General features: G+C 39.7%; 1 protein-coding gene across 5 annotated transcripts in view; it reads right to left on the reverse strand.

The window, feature by feature from the left end:
* The window catches only part of CDH13 (cadherin 13), a 509619-nt gene that overhangs the window by 226935 nt on the left and 262291 nt on the right, over window positions 1–20393 (reverse strand). For all 5 annotated transcript variants that reach the window (XM_030469853.1, XM_030469854.1, XM_030469852.1 and 2 more), the window contains exon 6: window positions 589–733. In XM_030469853.1, coding sequence (XP_030325713.1) covers window positions 589–733 — 145 coding nt within the window. The remainder of the gene's footprint in view (window positions 1–588; window positions 734–20393) is intronic.

The following is a 20393-nucleotide window of genomic DNA, read 5'->3' on the forward strand; positions in this document are numbered from 1 at the left end:
TAATCAAAACATTTTCATTCTTAACTTTAATTCTTCAAGTGTGTTTTTATTTTGTTGCAATGGTTGTATCTGCACTTACACAAGTAACGCTCAGAATTTCAATTTTCCCTACAATATTAGCATATCCATAATGTGCTTTCTATTTATTTTGATTATTTACCTAGCCTTGTGCTATATACATAAAGAAAAGCTACTCTTCCAGAAGTTAACCTTATAAAGGTGGAATTCTCACTCTGAACAGCAACTGTACATGTTATTTGGTCTGAATGTTAATCAAATCCCAGGGGTTGTCTTCCTTGATTTCAAATGTGAATAAAAAAGTGTAAACCTAAATTGAAGCTTTCATTTCAGACTGTGTTACTTTACTTTGTTTTTAACCCCTCCTTCTTTTTTGCTGCAGAGACTTGACTGTTCTTCAAAAATCACTACCTGCTGTCCTAAAGGGTTGCTCCCACCTCTTTATGTGGGGGAAGGATTTAGTGAGCCACAAAATCAGCAAGAAAAGTTGTACAATATGAAAACAGTGCATTTATCAACACAGAATTTGCTCAGGCATTATTTATAGAGGTATGATTGGCATGGACTTACCTGTAGGGGATCCCTCCATCACATGGCCAACATAGGGTCCTTCTTTGAACACTGGCCTGTTATCATTTTGATCAATAACAAAAACATCTAGGCGGACTGGACCATCAACGTTTTTCCCATTTACATCAGTGACCTCAACTTCAAGCTGTATGAACAAAAAGAGAGGAGTAAATTCATTAGTTCACTATCACAGTGAGCAAAGAATGAAAAAAAAAAAAAAAGATGGTGTAACCAGACCCTGCCAAGGATACAACTCACAGCCCATTCATTTGGACTAGGGTCAGAGCAGATTTTCAACCTAAGCAAAAGAGAAAGAGGTACATTCAAATGAAGATACCTGGTGGCAACTTGAAAATGCCAGATTCTCTGAAGAATGAAATTACTAAAGTGTAAGAGGAAAAAGACCCTCTATAAATTCAAAACTAATTATGTGTCAATTTGGGGGTTTTTGTTTTGGTTTTTTTTTTTTTTTTACATTTTCCAAGCACATTTAGAGTGGGCACACATAGAACTATCATGGTGTTACTGACAAATCACCTAATGCTCAGTTAAAGGCCTTTTTTTTTTTGTTTGTTTGAAGGCTAGAACACATTAGACATATTAAACACATTTTCCCAGTGATGATACCATGAAGTATTATGTCAGGTAACTTTGGTAGTTCTCTAGCTTTTCTAATAAGATATTGAAACAACAAGTGCAGTCTTATATAAACAGATATATATATACACGTATGTACACTCACATCCCAATGTATGAAAGCACTTTTTGAATGTAAAGCCAACATAGGCAGCTAAAGATTTGTTTGTACTTCCTTTACTAATAAAAACCAGCAAGAAAGATCATACTGCATATCTCAACTCTCCAATCTGCTTGCAATGTAAATTACAATGAGTTACCAAAACTTAATCAGTTAGGGCAAACCATGTCAAAAGTTCTTAGATAATAGAAAAGGCCAAATGAGATTGCAAAGTGTATGCTATACCTGCAGTAAAGCAAATCAGTAAAATATAGCAATAAACAGATCAGAGACACTGCTCTCATATTCACCTACCCTACGCGTCCCCAGACTCAAGTCTTTAATAGAGTTAAGCCAGCCAGAAAATGAACCTGAGTGCAAATGCCAATATCCCTCTCTTTCAGTCTTTCCCTGAGAAAGTGGTAGCAGCAGGGGCTGCAAGTCTCTGAGCATTTTGTTTATTCTGTTAATTTATTCTTCATTGCCATGTCTTATACCTGTAAGTTATTTATAAGTTAGTGATAAATCCTACCGGGAAAGAATTAGGTCAGAATTCTAATCCCTTATTAAAATGGATAGCTTATTATCACATCTCCCTGTATATTGTTATGCTTATAAATACATTCCACTTTTATAATTCAATGTGCTGCGTGCAAGTAGGAGTATTTGTTATGAGTAAACTATCTACTCATATAGATTATTTGTAAATAGTGTCACAGTCCATTTTAACATCTGCTCACTGCTTATCCTCACTTCTTCAGCAACCGTTCTTGCAAACCTTTCCCAAGACTTACTTTTTTACTAGATACATAGCTTAATAGCTTAAAAGCAAACTCTGATGTGAAGTCAACTGATTCTTGTGACACTGGCACAGCTGAAGCTTTATAGGGGTACATGCCCCTTCAATATCCAGGGCTTGTTTAATTCTGTAGTCTAAAGTCAATGTAGTAATCTTTGGATTACATATGATGTGATGGGGAATAGGAAGGAAAACGCAGTCTTATTACTGAACTATATTAAAGGTAGATAGTTTTAGATACAGTTGGAAACTGCTGACAAAAAGAATCATAGAATTCTTGGGTTGGAAGAGACCTTTAAAGGTCACTTAGTTCCAACCCCTCTGCGTGAGCAGGGACATCTTCAACTAGATCGGGTTGCTCAGTGCCCTATTCAGCCCAGCCTTGAATGTTCCCAGGGATGGGGAATCTACCGCCTGTCTGGGCAACTAGCGCCAGTGTCTCACCACCCTCAGGGTAAAGAATTTCTTCCTAATATCTAGTCTAAATCTTTCTTCCTTCAGTTTAAAACCATTACCCCTTGTCTTATCGCAACAGGCCCAGCTAAAATGCTTATTTCCATCATTCTTTCTTATAGCCCTCTTTAGGTACTGGAAGGCTGTTCCAGTGTCTCCCTGGAGCCTTCTTTTCTCCAGGCTAAACAAGTCTAACTCTCTCAGCCTTTCCTCAATAGAAGAGGTGCTCCAGCCCTCTAAGCATTTTTGTCTTCCTCATCTGGACCCACTTGGATAGGTCCATGCTTTTCCTGGGCTGAGGGGTCTAGAGCTAGACACTTTATCTTAGTAAATGTTGACTCATCAAAACTATGTTAATTGCTTTGGGAAGCACAAGAATAGTAATATTTTTCTGTGAAATTCCACAAATTCATTTTGAAATTCAAGATAATTTGCTCTTAATCTATCTCTCAATATTAAGTGACTATACTGCTCACTGGAAAGAACGAAGGCTTTTATAAATTTAACTAGTTCAGCTGCTCTCTTAAATTTTTAAGTCATCTAAAGCAAAGGCTGATCTAACACTAGAGGTTTTTTTTGCCGAACTTGCACAGATTAAAGAAAAGGAGATTTTTATTAATGACTGAAAGAGATTTACTTTATTATTGCCAAGTCCACCATGTCCGAGACCAATGGCCAAAAAAAATTCACCATTATTTTTTAGTCAATTTGTTCAAATCTGTCTTTATTCCTATAACAGGTCCATAGGAACAGTTACATGATCTCCGTTTCATTTTATTAAGATGGCAGAGGATTAATCTTTGCACAATAATTTCCAGGCATTATGGCTTAAGTCAGCAGCTCCATTTAAAGCCACTATTCTACAATATTTTCAAAACAAAAGCCTGCAGCACCAAAGTTATGACCATCTATCCTTACGTGACTAGTTTGTGAAAGAAGCTGCCTTAGATCTTATCTTGTACAACAACAGAAAAACCCACAAAAAACAATCCATAAAGTCCCACTGCTCACAAAGCAGAAACAACAACAAAGCAAAGAAGCAACAAAGAAAAGCAACAAAAATATATCGTTGTTTAAAAAAACCCAACACATGCAAAGGAAAGAAGCATTCAAGTGAAAGACAATATTGGCACAAAACCCAAATTACTTTGAACAGGCTGTAAATAAAACCAGGTGGAAAATTAGATTGTGCCTAACTGTCAGAGTGAGATTTCAGTCTTTCAACAAAGAAGAAAGGCAGGAAAGTCTATCTAGTTTTCATGTAAAACTTAACTGATGTGTGAAAGGTACTGCATTCATTCTTTTGATAACAAGAGATTGCAACTGAACATTCAGAAAGTATCTGAGTTTCTACCTGATTATAACAACCTAAGCCTGAATAAAGGTGGTAAGTATAAAGACAGATTTGAACAAATTGACCAGAGAAAAAAAAATCTGCAGAACTCTGCAGCTGTTTATTATGTGAAAACCTGAGAAGATTGACTATGCTTTCAATGTCCCAACTTAAAAGTTATAGAATTATGTTCATAATGTTGAAGTTATGTTCATCATAATCTATCCAGTAGTATTTTCAGAAACACTTGACGCTAAAACCCAATTTCGTTTTTTACAAAATTATACATAGAAACAACAAAGGATAAGCAAGAGTTTATGAGAACTGTTACACCTCTCAAGTCTCCATGATAGGATACAAAGCAGACTTCGGCTATTGCTTCCCGCAAAACTAAGAAACATTGATAAAATTAAGCACACCAATAAAACAGGGAAAAGGAATATAAAACTGAAAACTGCAGGCAGGAGTAGATTTTAGCCTATTTGTCTAGATAAACTCTTACTCTATACTCTCCCTTCTCAAAAGGTACTTCTTGACTTTCCATCCAATTTTTTTCACCTTATCTGAAGCAAGGATCTTTGTCAGCACCCCAAATATAATTGTATTACCAGAATAGTAAACTTACTCAGAGCTGTGCAAACCTGTTTTAAGCACTCAGCTTTATTTTATATGCCTTGATTCCCTTCCACCCTGCAGTTAGCAGCATTTACAGAAAAAGATAACCAGTCTCATTCTTACTATTACATAAAGCAATTTCAAAGATTTCTCTTCACAGAATGGTTGTTTTCATTTATTTATTACTTTTGGTGAAACGATTCTGGATAGCCACCTTCCTCCTCTGCATATAAATGTCTATTTCTATTTTGCAGCCAGCCAGCCAATGGCCCACAAAAAATTACATTATAAATTTAAAGTTTTCACAAGTAGATCTGGTATATCTTTTAGTACTTACTTATCTTCAAAATCTAATGCAGGTTCGTTAGTTGTTAACTGTCTTCTAATTTTAATTTCCAATTTGTTGGTGATAAGAATGTTTCGCACAGAATTCAGTGAGAAGAGGCCAGGGCTGCACTGTGCCGGCTTCACACAGCACCACTGTGCAGGGCACAGTGGAACCCTTAGTGATGCTAGTGGTACCTCTGCAAAACCATGCACAAGAAAGAGCCAAACCCTGCATGAGTATTTTGTCTTCATCTTTACCCATGAGCTTTTCATCCTATTGCATCCTGTCCCCTCAAGGTCAACCCACTGTGGCAGGAAAAGCAGACAAGTAAAATACAGCGAAGATAGAGGAACCAGACACTCAAATACGTGAGACGAGCACCCTAATATACTGCTATACCACTACCTGCCCCAATCTCAGTTATTCTAAGGTATCTATTGGTACAGACCACTGCTGACTTTATTTATTCCTGTCTTGATTATAATTGTTATGGAGAATACTTGTTAGGTTTATTTATCATCAATTTTCAAGTGTGGATTGATAGCAAAGAAAGATTACAGACTTACACATCTTTCATGTAGGCGATTTTCTAGTAAGAAAAGCATTTGGCCATCTCTGGGTCATAAAAAGTAGAAAAGAAATTATCTGTATGGTGAAAGGTTTTAATAAAAATTGATGCAATTATCTAAAACAATTCAAGAGAAGGCAATAATACAGACACAGAGAAATTCATGACAAATTTTCCTGGTTTAAGAATATGAGTAAAACAATAGCTAATTTTTATATGGCACATAAAGAAATGGATGGAGAGGATATAAAACCTAAATACACAGTTTCTAATAGGTATGCAAAATTCTATCTCAAACTGCTTGATGACAGGGTATAGATTACCTCAGCAAGGTTGTATAGATGGTAGCAAAAACCAGCAGCATTACCTACAATGGGAGAGTTTAGCCTCACGTTCAGAGTTAGAGCCTAGGTGGGAAGGGATTAATTAGCTGTTCTAAGTACTCTTATGAGCATCTTATGAAGGCTTTATCTTGCTAATGCATCCACTTAAAAAAATGAGATTCTGATTCCTTAAAAAATATACAATCTATTACTCTAATTTTATTGGTTTCTTATCCAGCCATAATCATGTAATCTTTTATTAACATGCCATTTTGCAGAACTTTCGTAAGTGAAATATAAGCAGTTCCAGTCTGAAAGGATCATAGCAATATGAAAACATGGAACATCTCCTTTCAGTTAATGTTCAATACATGGACTTTTGAAAGAATAAAACATTAAATTAGTTATTTTAGTTATCATTGTATTCTTCTGCACATTTCATACCCATGAAGACTAGAGGCGAAGAACCAGTCTTGGTTTCTATTCTAAGAAAGACAGTTGTCTGCCTTTATTAGACATATTTTATCTTTAATATGTTTTGTGGAAAAACATTACTGGAAAAAAATATAGGCCACCAGAGTTTCCTGAATGCAGCCTTTCTTTTATCCTAAGCTGTAAAACATTTTACATACTATACAACTGCTATCGGTTTTCTGACTCATTATCATCTTAAGAAGGATCTATGCAATGTCTGAACAGCCATTAGATTTAGAATTGCAAAGATTATTTTGAATTTTTACTAGATCTTTGTAATCATCAGCTTTTCACAAGGAAATCCTCGCCTCAGGTGTTGCTAAACTCTGTCCTATTTCTTATATTGGACATTTACAAAATTTAATCTTTTTCTTTAATGAAGCTTTAAATCCTAGTTGTCTTGTGCCTTTCTTCAGAAAGAAATAATTTGAAAAGTGAGTAATTCATAGAAAAGCTCAACACTGTGATCCAGTCTGGCTATGCAATTCCATAAACCATCAGTATTCTCCTAGAGAGCAACATACACTTTGCAATAACCCATCAAACTAAGTGTTTTGCACCTCCAAAACAGGTGAAAGACTAAAAAGCTTTAGCAAAGAACTAAAATAAAGGTTTGCACTGACCTATCTTACAAACCTAGAATTACCCTGCAATTATTTCTTAGTTCCTATGTTCTTAGCACAACTACCTCTTAACAGTGTGCATTAATTAAACAAAACAAAACAAAAAAACCAACCAAGACTTCTATCTCCCAAAAGATTGGCAAAGGGTGAAGTCTTAATTAGGTAACAGTCACTTTATCTTCTGTGATCATATCAGATATAAGGCTTCGTAGACACTTTAATAGAAGTTTTGTGAAAAGGAGAAGGAAATTAATATTATAAAATCACAAGTTTTAAAGATAGTGGTGTTATTATTTTTAATCATTAGTCATATAAGTAGACTGGAAGGTCAATGTCATAATATTTTGGTTTGTGAAGTGTAACATAACAAGTGCTTCCAAGCAAGTACCAAGGAATAAATATTTAACTGGTACTCTTTATATGACTTAACTTTTTTAAATTTCCTAGAACGTAAATATGCAAAAAAGCCCCAGTGACAGTATGAATATGCATTTACTTACCCTACTAGAATTGGAAGAAAGAGAGGTTTAATTTATGCGCTCACACTGATACAGTAAGATTACAGTGGGGAAGTAAGAGCAAAACAAACTGGAGTGACTGGTCTGATGCTTAACAAGACCATACATCAATGGAAGAGCAAGATAAAATGTGTTTAATGATGTCAATTGTGCTGTAATTTATGTTTGAAGCTAAATGTCATTGAACAGCAAAACTGGGTTGGGTTTTTGTTTTTCTTTTGAGTTAGGAAGGGCATTGATGACTGGAGAGATAAGCCACAAGAGCAAAGTATTAGAAAACAATAATGTAAGGGAAGAGGGAATGATGATGAATGCCAATAACCTTTCCTAGAAGGTCTTGTCTAAGCTGAGTTAAATTCAGGAATACTTTACAGAACCGACCTGACTTGTTCCATGATTTAACAGGGGGCTATCTGGTAGCACGCTGGTGGCAGGAGCCATCTGTGCTCACCTAATGAAATTCTGACTGGTCCATGCAAACATGTTCTTCTGAGCCACAGCTGCCATGCGATAATTCCTAAATAGACCTGTTAAGTCTAACAAATCTCGTCTTTCTTTTTGGGAGAAAAAAGGCACAGAAGAGGAGAAACAGAAATACAAACTGCATTTTCATAGTTTATACACCTTCTACTATTAAGAACCTTTACCTTTTCAAAGTTAAAGTTGCATCTCAACCTGTCAGCAGACGGATTTATCTATATGTGACAAGAAGTCATAACAAGATTTCCATGTTATTTCAAATGTTTTTTCTTTAAATAAAAGCAGCTCAAGTCAAGAAAGTTGCCATAATTAACTTACAACTTTCTGTGTATTTATCACATTAATTTTTGTGCAGTAAATGCCTGTGTTGTGAATACCTACTGTTCACTCTTCTCTTGAAGTGGGAAGTACAAGAACATTGTCTTTGCCAGTTTAGACTCAGTAAAGGCCAACCTCCAAAAGCACATTGCAGCTGCACTTCCTGTTGACTTGAGATAACAACAGAAATTGCCCATCTCTCTGAAATACCTGGTGTTTGCAACCCAGAAAAGCAGCTACATCTTGGGGGAAGGATCTCCATCAGTGGGAGTATGAAAACAAATCCTGAATGATTAAACTAGTGATAACAGTACTTGGAGTTGTCCTGTACTAGCAGTACTACAATCTGTCTTCTAGCATCAACATGCCTCTTGATTTGCAGTTCACTTTACAGAACATACCTGGAAGATGCCATCAGTGAAATACACTTATTGCTGCAAAATGAAGGTAAAACACTGTACATTTAAAATTTTTATTTTAATATATTAAATTACTCCATAGCACTAAACTAAGCAATTCACTATCTAATTGAATGTATATACCATAATGCTTTTAGTGTCCCAGTGAATGTGTTTTCTTCCACAGCTGCGTGTCTGAATCACAATATTGCTAAAAAAGTGCTGTTTTCTTGCAGAATTTCAGGCCTGAAAATTTTTCTCTGCTGTGAATATAAAATTGTGCCTTTCCTGTGAACAAGATCACAAAGCCGGAAAAGCAGAAAAAAATATAGAGAGGGAGGGCATAAGTCTCAAAGAAAAAAAACCAAAACAACATACACGTGGAAAGCTTATACTGAAATACAATTGCCGAGGTGAGTATCTCCAGGGAGGACGCCTTTAACACCGGAGCGGGGGGAAGCACAGCGTCCCGGAGCCTCAGTTCGGTGCGGCAACAGCGACCGAGGGAGCCTCAAGTCCTCGACAGTACTTGCCCAGGAGCCGGCAGCTCAGCTGACGAGAGCAGCTGACTCACAGGGGGCGGTGCCAGGAGTGACGGCACCAGCCCTCAATGGGTAAAAACCCATCCCAGGGACCGCGAGCGACCAGAAGCGCGGCGAACAGGGCGGGCAAACAGGGCGTGGCACGTCAGTCAGGGTGTGGCGCGGCAGTTGGCGCAGGCAGGGCGAGCGGGCAGCGGGCGGAATGGTGAGCACTCGCCTCAGGAGCAGGGCCCGCTCTGGGAGCTCTGCCCCGGCGGTGGCCAGCGTAGGCACCCAGACAGAGCCGATGAGAGGGGAGGCTGCGGCGCAGACCTCGGAGTGTAGAAAGTGCCTCGACTGGTCTCTTGAGGCGAGGGTGCACAATGGACAGGGCTGCGCTCGGTGCGCCCTGGTGGATGTCCTCCTGCAGCGGGTGGCTGAGCTGTGGGAGGCTGTTGGAGAGCTAAAAGATGCCAGGGAAGCTGAGAGGAAGCTGGGCTGCTTGCTCCAGGCCCAAACTGCACAGGGGCTGCAAACGTCCAGCATTGCTCATATAGGAAAGAAGGAGGGCAGCAACCCAGGAAGCTGGGAATTAGTCACGAGAAAAACGAACAAAAAAAGGAGGAAGAGGACAATTAACGACAAGGGGCTTCCTCCTAAATCTGATGTCCCCACCCAGAACCGCTTCACGGTTCTGCAGGGGGCTAATGAGAAAGCACCCACGACACCTAATGAGCACCCTGCTGATGCACCAGTAAAGAGGATCGCTACTGGTGCCTCCAGGAAAAAGAGGAGGGTCATAGTAGTAGGGGACTCTACTTTGAAAGGCACAGAGGCACTCATCTGCCGTCCTGATCCAGTCTCCAGGGAGGTGTGTTGCCTGCCAGGGACTCGGATCAGGGATGTTGCTGAGAGGCTGCCTGCTCTAGTTAAGTCCTGCTGACTATTACCCCTTCCTAGTGGTCCATGTGGGTGCTAGAGATATAGATAGCAGTAGCCTGGAAAACATTAAGAAGGACTACAGAGCCCTGGGAGAGGTGGTTAGGGGCTCTGGAGCTCAGATAGTTTTTTCATCGATTCTCCAGGGCAAAGGGGAGGACCTTAAAAAAGCTAGGCGTGTTTGACAGGTTAATAAGTGGTTAGAATGCTGGTGCCATGGTCAGGGGTTTGGCTATTTAGAACATGGGGCTCCATTTGGGAGGCCAGATCTACTGGAGGCTGGTGGAGCTGGTCTGACAAAGAAGGGGAAGAGCTGTTTTGGTAGGAGGCTTGCCAGGCTGATCAGGAAAGCTTTAAACTAGATGTGTTGGGGGAGGGGAGCATTGATCCATCCCAACATTCCTGGTCAGTTGCCAGCACCTGTAATAAGTGCTTGGAGCGATGTAGAGATGTTCCAGCTGCCCCAGCCATTGAGTCGGCTTCATTTGGAGCTCGGCTAAGGTGCCTCTATACAAACGCCCGTAGTATGGGGAAGAAACAAGAGGAATTAGAGATGTGTGCAAGGCTGCGGGAGTATGATGTCATTGGTATCACAGAAACATGGTGGGATGGCTCCTATGACTGAAATGTCAGAATGGAAGGTTACAGGCTGTTTAGAAAAGACAGGCCAGGCAAACGGGGAGGGGGTGTTGCTATGTCAGTGATAGGCTGGAGAGTATGGAACTCTGTCTGGGGATGGGTGATGAGGTAACAGAGTGTTTGTGGGTCAGGATCAAAGGGAAAACAGCAACAGGGGACATTACAGTGGGGATCTGTTACAGGCCGCCTGATCAAGAGGACTCTGTGGATGAAGCGCTCTACAGACAGATAGGAGCAGCCTCACGCTCGCAGGCCCTGGTCCTCATGGGGGACTTCAACTATCCTGACATCTGTTGGAGGGACGGTACAGCCCGGCACAAGCGATCCAGGAGGTTCCTCGATTGTGTGGAAGACAACTTCCTCTTTCAAGCAGTAGAGGAGCCGACGAGGAGAGGTGCCATGCTGGACCTTGTGCTCACCAACAGGGAGGGACTGGTTGGAAATGTGACGCTCCAGGGCAGCCTTGGCTCTAGTTATCACGAGATGGTTGAGTTTGAGATCCTCAGGACAGTGAGAAGAGCGTGCAGCAAGCTCACTGCCCTGGACTTCAAGAAAGCAGACTTTGGCCTCTTCAGGAGCTTCCTTACTAAGGTTTCATGGGATACAGTCCTAGAGGGCAGGGGGGCCCAAGACTGCTGGTCGATATTCAAGGATCACCTGCTACGTGCTCAAGAGTGTTGCATCGCGACTAGAAGAAAGTGCAGCAGGAGGGCCAGGAGACCTCCATGGATGGACAAGGAGCTGCTGAGGAAACTTAGAGGGGAAAAAAGAAGCTTATAGAAGGTGGAAGCGAGGACAGGCGGCCTGGGAAGAATATGGGAGCATTGCCCGAGAAGCTAGGGACCAGGTTAGGAAAGCTAAGGCCCAGCTAGAATTAAGTTTGGCAAGGGATGTAAAAGATAACAGGAAAGGATTCTATAGATACGTAGCAAATAAAAAACAGACTAGGGACAATGTAGGCCTTCTCCAGAAGCTGTCAGGAGAACTGGCTACCATGGATTTGGAGAAGGCTGAGGTTCTTAATGACTTCTTTGCCTCAGTCTTCACCAGCAAATGCTCTGACCACACAACCCAATTCTTGGAAAGCAAATGCAGGGACTATGAGAACGAAGACCTTAGGCCCACTGTAGGAGAGGATCAGGTTCTAGACCATCTTAAGAACCTGAACATGCACAAGTCCATGGGACCTGATGAAATCCATCCACGGGTCCTGAAGGAGCTGGCGAATGAAGTTGCTAAGCCACTGTCCATCATATTCGAAAAATCCTGGCAGTCAGGTGAAGTTCCCGATGACTGGAAGAAAGGTAATATAACCCCCATTTTCAAGAAGGGGAAGGTGGAAGACCCGGGGAACTACAGACCAGTCAGTCTCACCTCTGTGCCTGGCAAAATCTTGGAACAGTTTCTCCTGGAAAACATGCTGAGGCACATGAAAAACAACGAGGTGGTTGGTGACAGCCAACATGGCTTCACTAAGGGGAAATCCTGCCTGACCAATTTGGTGGCCTTCTGTGATGGAGCCACGGAGCTGATGGACAGCAGCAGAGCAGTTGACGTCATCTACCTGGGCTTGTGCAAAGCGTTCGACACTGTCCCGCACGACATCCTTGTCTCTAAATTGGAGAGACATCAATTCGATAGATGGACCACTCGGTGGATAAAATCTGGCTCGATGGCCACATGCAAAGAGTTGTGATAAATGGCTCGATGTCCAGTTGGAAACCTGCAACGAGTGGTGTCCCTCAGGGTGTTGGGTGTTGGGACCGGTCCTGTTCAACATCTTTGTCGGCAACATGGACAGTGGGATTGAGTGCGCCCTCAGCAAGTTTGCCGACGACACCAAGCTGTGTGGTTCGGTTGATAGGCTGGAGGGAAGGGACGCCATCCAGAGGGACCTTGACACTCTCGTGAGGTGGGCCGATGCCAACCTTATGAAGTTTAACCAAGCCAAGTGTAAGGTCCTACACCTGGGTCAGGGCAATCCCAGGCACTGCTACAGGCTGGGCAGAGAAGAGATTCAGAGCAGCCCTGCAGAAAAGGACTTGGGGGTGTTGGTTGACGAGAAACTTAACATGAGCCAGCAGTGTGCGCTTGCAGCCCAGAAAGCCAACCGTATCCTGGGCTGCATCAAAAGAAGCGTGATCAGCAGGTCAAAGGAGGTGATCCTGCCCTTCTACTCTGCTCTTGTGAGACCTCACTTGGAGTACTGCGTACAGTTCTGGTGTCCTCAACATAAAAAGGACATGGAGCTGTTGAAGCGAGTCCAGAGGAGGGCCACGAGGATGATAAGAGGGCTGTCTTCACCTCCCGGATGAAGACAGGCTGAGAGAGTTGGGACTGTTCAGCCTGGAGAAGAGAAGGCTGCGTGGTGACCTCATAGCAGCCTTCCAGTATCTGAAGGGGGTCTATAAGGATGCTGGGGAGGGACTCTTTGTTAGGGACTGTAGTGGTAGGACAAGGGGTAATGGGTTCAATCTTAAACAGGGGAAGTTTAGATTAGATATAAGGAAGAAGTTCTTTACAGTGAGGGTGGTGAAGCACTGGAATGGGTTGCCCAGGGAGGTTGTAGATGCTCCATCCCTGGTGGTGTTCAAGGCCAGGTTGGACAGAGCCTTGAACCACGTGGTTTAGGGCAAGGTGTCCCTGCCCATGGCAGGGGGGTTGGAACTAGATGATCTTAAGGTCCTTTCCAACCCTTACTATTCTATGATTCTATGATTCTATGAAATGATCTGTGCCTTTTCTGCAGGATAGCACTAAACCCAATTTCAAAAATTATTTTGAGGTTTTCAGGTCATTAAAAAAAAAAAAACCTGGATTTTTGTAGAAGCTTTCTGTAAATTAAACTTCTGTAAAATAAACCTACAACGAAGACAACAATCTCATAATTACTACCACTTATTTTAGTGGTAAGTTTTTAACATTAAAAGCAAAGCTGGTAATCAAGCAGTAAATGGTATTTTCAGTTATTTGTGCATTTTGGAGCAAACAAGATTTACTCTTGTGAGTTCTTGTGACTATTATTTTAAGATTTCATATTTTTAACTTTTAAATATTTGCAAGAAGTAATTCTTTGTGCATGCCAGATTTCTTCTGATACTCACAGAATATTTAGTTTTATATATAGGATCAAACACCAGTAACTAGCAATTTTTCAAAGTTTCATTTCATCTTATGCTCTAGATCCACTTCTCGTAAAATCCAGTCCCTCTGGTGATGATAAGTATCACTGTCTGGGGACACTGCACTCTGGTTGCACAGGACAAAACCAAGTTTGATTGGTTAGTTGTACAAAAGCCACAAAGTGAACAATGTAATTGGGAGAGGAGAACGACAGACACCAGCATATCGCTAAACTCTCTCTTCTGTGATACAAGAAACGTTGACCACGCTACAGGGCACATCAGGGCAGGTAGCCACGAGCTGCTCCAAGCTCTTGACATCCTGGCAGAGCTTCCCAAGGGACTGTTGAGTTGCAAGCAGTAGAAGGACTTTCAAGAAAGAGAAAACCACCACCCCCTTTACAGCTGGACATAAATGAGGTATGAGGTATTCAAACTTATCATAACCACCCTAATTATGATGGAATTGATGGAACCAACTGACGCAATACAGCAGAGTGTTTCAAAATAAAATCAATTATATAAATAAGATAAGCAAAATATGGGAAAAGAGAGATGACTTCACCAAAGCCGTACACCAGACAAATTTAAATCAAGCTTGAATCTAGGGGTTTTTGATCTCCAAATATAAAACTGATAGCTAAATTCTCTCTCTTGATGAGCAAGTGATGTAAAATTAGGTTTACAAAGGTTATTAAGCTACCAACATGCACCCAGTATAATTTTTCGAAATGCCTTGCAAGACTGGATGATATATCTTATTAAAATTAACACGCCTTTGAAAGAGCTTTGAAAACCTGATTGTCCTCTCAATGTCTCATTTTCCTCCCATTATACACTATTTTACAGCTGTATAGACACAAAACCACAAATGAAAATAATTTTCTGCATCCTTACAACAGAAAGCTGAATATTTCTAAGGGTCTGTCATATAGAATTAAAAACAGAATTAAAGTAACTTCTGAAGCACATTTCCTGTTAAATATTATCTATGAGTTTTGAAATTAGAGTGCCCACTACAAAAATAACCTCAGTGAACAAACAAGAAGTAAAGGACATCCCTCCAATCTGTGGAGCAATACAGCTTTTCAAATGAACTGATGTGTACTTCACACAGACAGAAAGTATTACGGATGATCATATAAATACTAATTAAAATCTTCCCATATCACAAGAGAACACATGTTGAGCCCTTCAAAAAGGTGGGGGGAGAGGGAGGGAAAAGAGAGAAGATATCAGAATTCACCAAAGCAATCGAGTCTAATCACCACAAAAATATTGAATTAAAGAAAATCAAAGAGAGAGGAAGGAGGACTGAAATAATGAATTAAAACATAAGCTGTGCCACAATTTTTAGGTTCTATGCTGCACCACAAAAACAACAAAAACACTTACAAAACAAAAAAGAAGAAAAAAATAACTGCCTTTGCACTTTTAAATATCTCCTAGCAGTATTCAAGCAGTGATCACCTTTCTTACCTCTTGAAAACAACTGGCATGTAGGTAGCAGCAAAAGTTTAACAAATTTCATCTCACAGAAAGATTCAAGAAGCAACAGGGCCAGAGAAAGCCCATAACTAATCAGACCAATAAGAACAATCCAAGACCTAAAATGCATCGGTGACAAGAAAACTGACTTACTTAGGCATAAGAAATAAAGGTCAGTGTAAATGTCAGGTATATATCACACACACATATATTTTTCTTTGTTATTATTTCTTAACATATCTGTTCCTACAGATGAGCAGGAAAAGGTCTTAGAAGTCAAGGATCACTCAAGCTTATACCACTCTAGTACAGATTTAACCAAGCAGGTTTATTTCTTTTAAAGCAACAAAATATGCAATTACAGGAGCACTTGTATAGAAGACATTACAAGCTAGGCTGGAGGGCATGCAGTGTACTGCTGCCTTGCTGCCCACCTTGCTGACTTTGTCAGCATTCCTGGGATGACATCTCATCCTCTTTACACTGTCAGTTTTCAAGTGATGAGCTGCAGCCAGGAGTCCTTCAAAGCCCCATTCAAAAAGGAAGTAAGAGTGCTTGGGATCTGAGTATTGATGAAGAGAAAAATTTGATAATTTGGAAGCAAGGTTTTCCTAGCAGACTTTCTCCTCTTGAGAAATTTGCTTATTCTGTAAATACATTGCTCTCCTCTTCAAAATTTGAAACAATATCAGCATATTTTATCTATGCTATTCACCACACCCTCGTAAGATGCAATTCTATTGCCTTTTTAAATTTCACCTTTTTAAAGGTTAGTCTGTAGAAGTCAGATAAAGGGAACTAGATGAGATTTGTTTGTATCTGCTTTGTATGACTTAGATAAATGTGGTGAAAATCATAAGGGCCATATGTTATGAAACTCATTCAAACTGCAGAGCTGAAATCCCACCACCACCAAGAGTCTTCACTGTGAAAGAGTTTGGCACAAAATGCCCTGTTGCTGTACCTATACAGTCACTTTCAGAATTATTTATTTATTTTTATTTCACTGTTAAATCTACTCCTAACTCACGTAAAAGTGAGTTTATCAATCTTCCTCAAAATCGTCATAAGTGGTTTTAAACTGTTAGATTAGGAAGGTTGAATTTCGACTTCTGACTGGTTATTCATAGTTAGAACTTTGCCTTAATTTCCTTCCCATATTCTTCCCCCAGCCTTAGCAGTTACAATGACATATGAGCATGGAAGCTAACAAATCACTGTTTACGTTTGCCTGTTATTCTGAACTAAATGACTTTTGCTGATTTTTCTACAGTCAGCTTTATTGAATTTCACGTTATGCCTGGTTGTTCTTTCCAAGAGGATGTCTATGGCAGATACAGTTATAATTCAGTACAACAGATGAACAGATAAGCACTTCCCAGGTCACAAACATTTAGCAGCTTCTCTGTTCCAGTGTGATAGTGTAGGTTTTAATCCTTTGCCACAATGGCAAGGTATATATTTCATTTATAGAAAAAAGGAAATATCTGAATGGATTCCATGTGATTTTAGTGGTAAAATAGTTTGTAAACATGTATCAAATGGAGAGATATGCCTAAGGCAATCTGATCTGAAATAAAATGTTGTTGCTAATTATCTGTTTTCTCTCTCTCAAACTAAATTTTGCAACTCTTAACATGCTGGACCATCTCTTTACATTAATTATAGATAAAGATTTAGTCAATGAGCCTCAAATTACCTAAATTAACAGAGGAATAGTCCCTTCTGTGTACTTAGGTCTAAGGCAGTTCCCAGCCGATCAACAAGGGTCTGCTTATATACTGACACATCAAAAGACAAAATTTGTTTCATGTTATTTTATTTTTATTGCTTATATTTAGCACAAGAATTTCTCAAATGCTTCACCAGTTTTCACCTCTGATGACATTACCTGTTAAAACTATTAAATTATAATTAGCAGTTCCCATTGGATTCTTTTTCAGTGTTTGGTTGGTTGTTTTGGGTTTTTTTGAGATCTCATTCAACCCTAAATTACCGTATTGAGCATGTTAGAAAAGGTCCCCCTCCAGAAAATTGCCTGCTCCATCACCAATTTCCCTTAATTCTGAGGTTTACAACACACAACAGCAGGTCTTCTTGTGCTGTATTTTCATACAGTTATATCTCAAACCAAATCTACATGTTCTTACTGAGTTTTCTCTGCCTTTTAGGACTTTACCCATGCTACATTTCTACTCCTATTTTGTTTCTGGAGATAAAGCAGACCTCTAGTTTTCCCTCTGTCTTGAGAACCCCATGTGAGCAATTTTCTGAATTCAAGACTCACAATGTAGCTATTATCTTTTGTCCTTTTTTACCCTTTTCAAAGCCTTTGATAATTCACAAATCTTAACAGAAATTATTTTGAGTCTAAAAATACAATTAAATGGTTTTTTTCAAGAAAAAAATCTGTTGCATATCTTTTACTTTTTCACTGCTTGCATCAAGCTGCATCAGTTGCAGCAACTGGAACAAAACACATAAAAAAAGAAAACTTTATAAATTTTACAACAAAGAATTGGAAAGTCAAAGCTATTGCAGTAAAAATAAGGTCTGGATATGGTCACAAAATTCATTAAATGCTATTTACACCAAAAACTGCAAATGAAAAAGACTCTTTAATTACAACAATCAACAAGATTTCTCTTTGTGTAAGCACAAAATAAAAAATCCTAAGGAGTAACTTCTAAAACTCATCATAGCAAGCTGTTTTAGTAAAATTTGCTTCTCCTATTGCAAAACTGTAACTGAAAACAAAACAAGAAAAGTATCTTTGAAACCCCTGAAGATAATCACTAACAGAACACACGGAGTGAATTGAAGTCATGACAGAAATAGAAGTATGCCCTACTACAAACTAATAGCAATTAAATAAAGCCAACTGTAATTTCAAACAAACAGGTTTACCATAAGAAGACTGGAAAATTAAATGTACAGTTAAAACAAATATGCAAAGGAGGAGAAATCTTGCATCATTTTGACCTGTTAAAATCTACTGAGGCAGAGCCTTAAATCTTAAATAACCTAGAACAGGAAGTCCTTGAACAGACCCTCTGAAGTTTATGCTCTGAAGTATCACAGTGATTTCTTGCATAGATGGCACTATTCAACCTTCATGTATTTACTCCCAAAGCGACATTGTACCCACCAAGTAAGGGAAATCCATCCTGTGGAATTTACACCATTATAGTCACCTCGAACATAGCTATGTCAACTAAGAGACTTAAAATTATAATGCAGATATTTTCCAAAAATAATAAGCCTGTGTATATTAAAGTCTGAACTTTTCTTAAAAATGGGGGGGTATTCTAACAATACAGTATGATTCTCATTAAATGAATTTAATTGTAGTTGTTAGCAATGTAATCGCTAGTAGAGAGTACAAATAGTATCTTATTGCACAAGTTCCTTTCTGAAAAGAGGAAGACAAGATTGCACTTAGTATTTATCCTTCACTAAATTCTGGTGTCACCTGTGACTATGTCTAGTTCTATCTCCATTCCACTGTTTCTGTCTCCTCCTAGTTTTTATGTTGTTATATGCAGGATGCATATATTGAACTTTACAGTTCAATAAAATAACAATTAGTTGCAAATTTTGTAAAAGTTTTACTTCACTCAGTCCTGCTACATCACCAGAAAGCGTTCTTCTCCTTCAACTTGCAAGGTCACTTTTCATCAATACAGTGCTGGTTCAAATATGAGATAATTTCTTTTATTTGGAGTAACCTATTTATAAATCCATCACTATTAAGTAACTTGCTAGCTCAATGCAAAACACATACAGAAACTCAGTCCAGTCAATACCAAGAGTTTGATTTTTGAGCTCAAATCAGCAGCAATCCATCAACCATTCCCAGCCTTTCAGAGAGAGTAAAACTATTCTATTTGTAACTGAGGAGTCTTACAGAACTAAAGGCTCATTAGCATGAAACCAAGTAAATTCTATGGCATTTGAATAACAAACAACACCTAAAACCATAGAGTAACCATGTTCACAAGTAATAAGGTATCTTAAGAAATGTGGAAGTAACAAACAATAGATCGTTGTAATGTGATCACTTGCCATGTAAAAATTTTCCATTGAACACAGATCGTAGAATCATAGAATTATAGAATCATAGAATAGTAAGGGTTGGAAAGGACCTTAAGATCATCTAGTTCCAACCCCCCTGCCATGGGCAGGGACGCCTTGCCCTGAACCGTGTGGTCCAAGGCTCTGTCCAACCTGGCCTTGAACACCGCCAGGGATAGAGCATCCACAACCTCCCTAGGCAACCCATTCCAGTGCTTCACCACCCTCACTGTAAAGAACTTCTTCCTTATATCTAATCTAAACTTCCCCTGTTGAAGATTGAAGCCATTACCCCTTGTCCTACCACTACAGTCCCTAACAAAGAGTCCCTCCCCAGCATCCTTATAGACCCCCTTCAGATACTGGAAGGCTGCTATGAGGTCTCCACTCAGCTTCTCTTCTCCAGGCTGAACAGTCCCAACTCTCTCAGCCTGTCTTCATCCGGGAGGTGAAGACAGCCCTCTTATCATCCTCGTGGCCCTCCTCTGGACTCGCTTCAACAGCTCCATGTCCTTTTTATGTTGAGGACACCAGAACTGTACGCGGTACTCCAAGTGAGGTCTCACAAGAGCAGAGTAGAGGGGCAGGATCACCTCCTTTGACCTGCTGGTCACGCTTCTTTTGATGCAGCCCAGGATACGGTTGGCTTTCTGGGCTGCAAGCACACGCTGAAGCCGGCTCATGTTAAGTTTCTCGTCAACCAACACCCCCAAGTCCTTCTCCACAGGGCTGCTCTGAATCTCAAGACAAATTAAAAAAAAGTGTTGCACGAACTCCTATCATAAGGCCACATTTATCATTTGCAAGAACCCCTTCATGAGGAATGCAGAATCTACTGAAAAAACCCCAAACTTAAAATTATTAGGTCTACTTATGAAAGCAGAAAGATGTCCAAAAATTTTCTCAAACATAAAGTAGGCCAAGAGTAATTATTTTAAAGGCTCTCTGTTTATTTCATTTTACATTAAAGAAGGAACTGAAAACAAAAGGAAACATACTAAGATCTGTAGTAGGCTGTTCATATTTCTATATGTTAAATGTTTTGTAATACAGCTG

Source organism: Strigops habroptila, chromosome Z (genome assembly GCF_004027225.2).
Source record: "Strigops habroptila isolate Jane chromosome Z, bStrHab1.2.pri, whole genome shotgun sequence".
Taxonomy (NCBI): Eukaryota; Metazoa; Chordata; class Aves; order Psittaciformes; family Psittacidae; genus Strigops; species Strigops habroptila.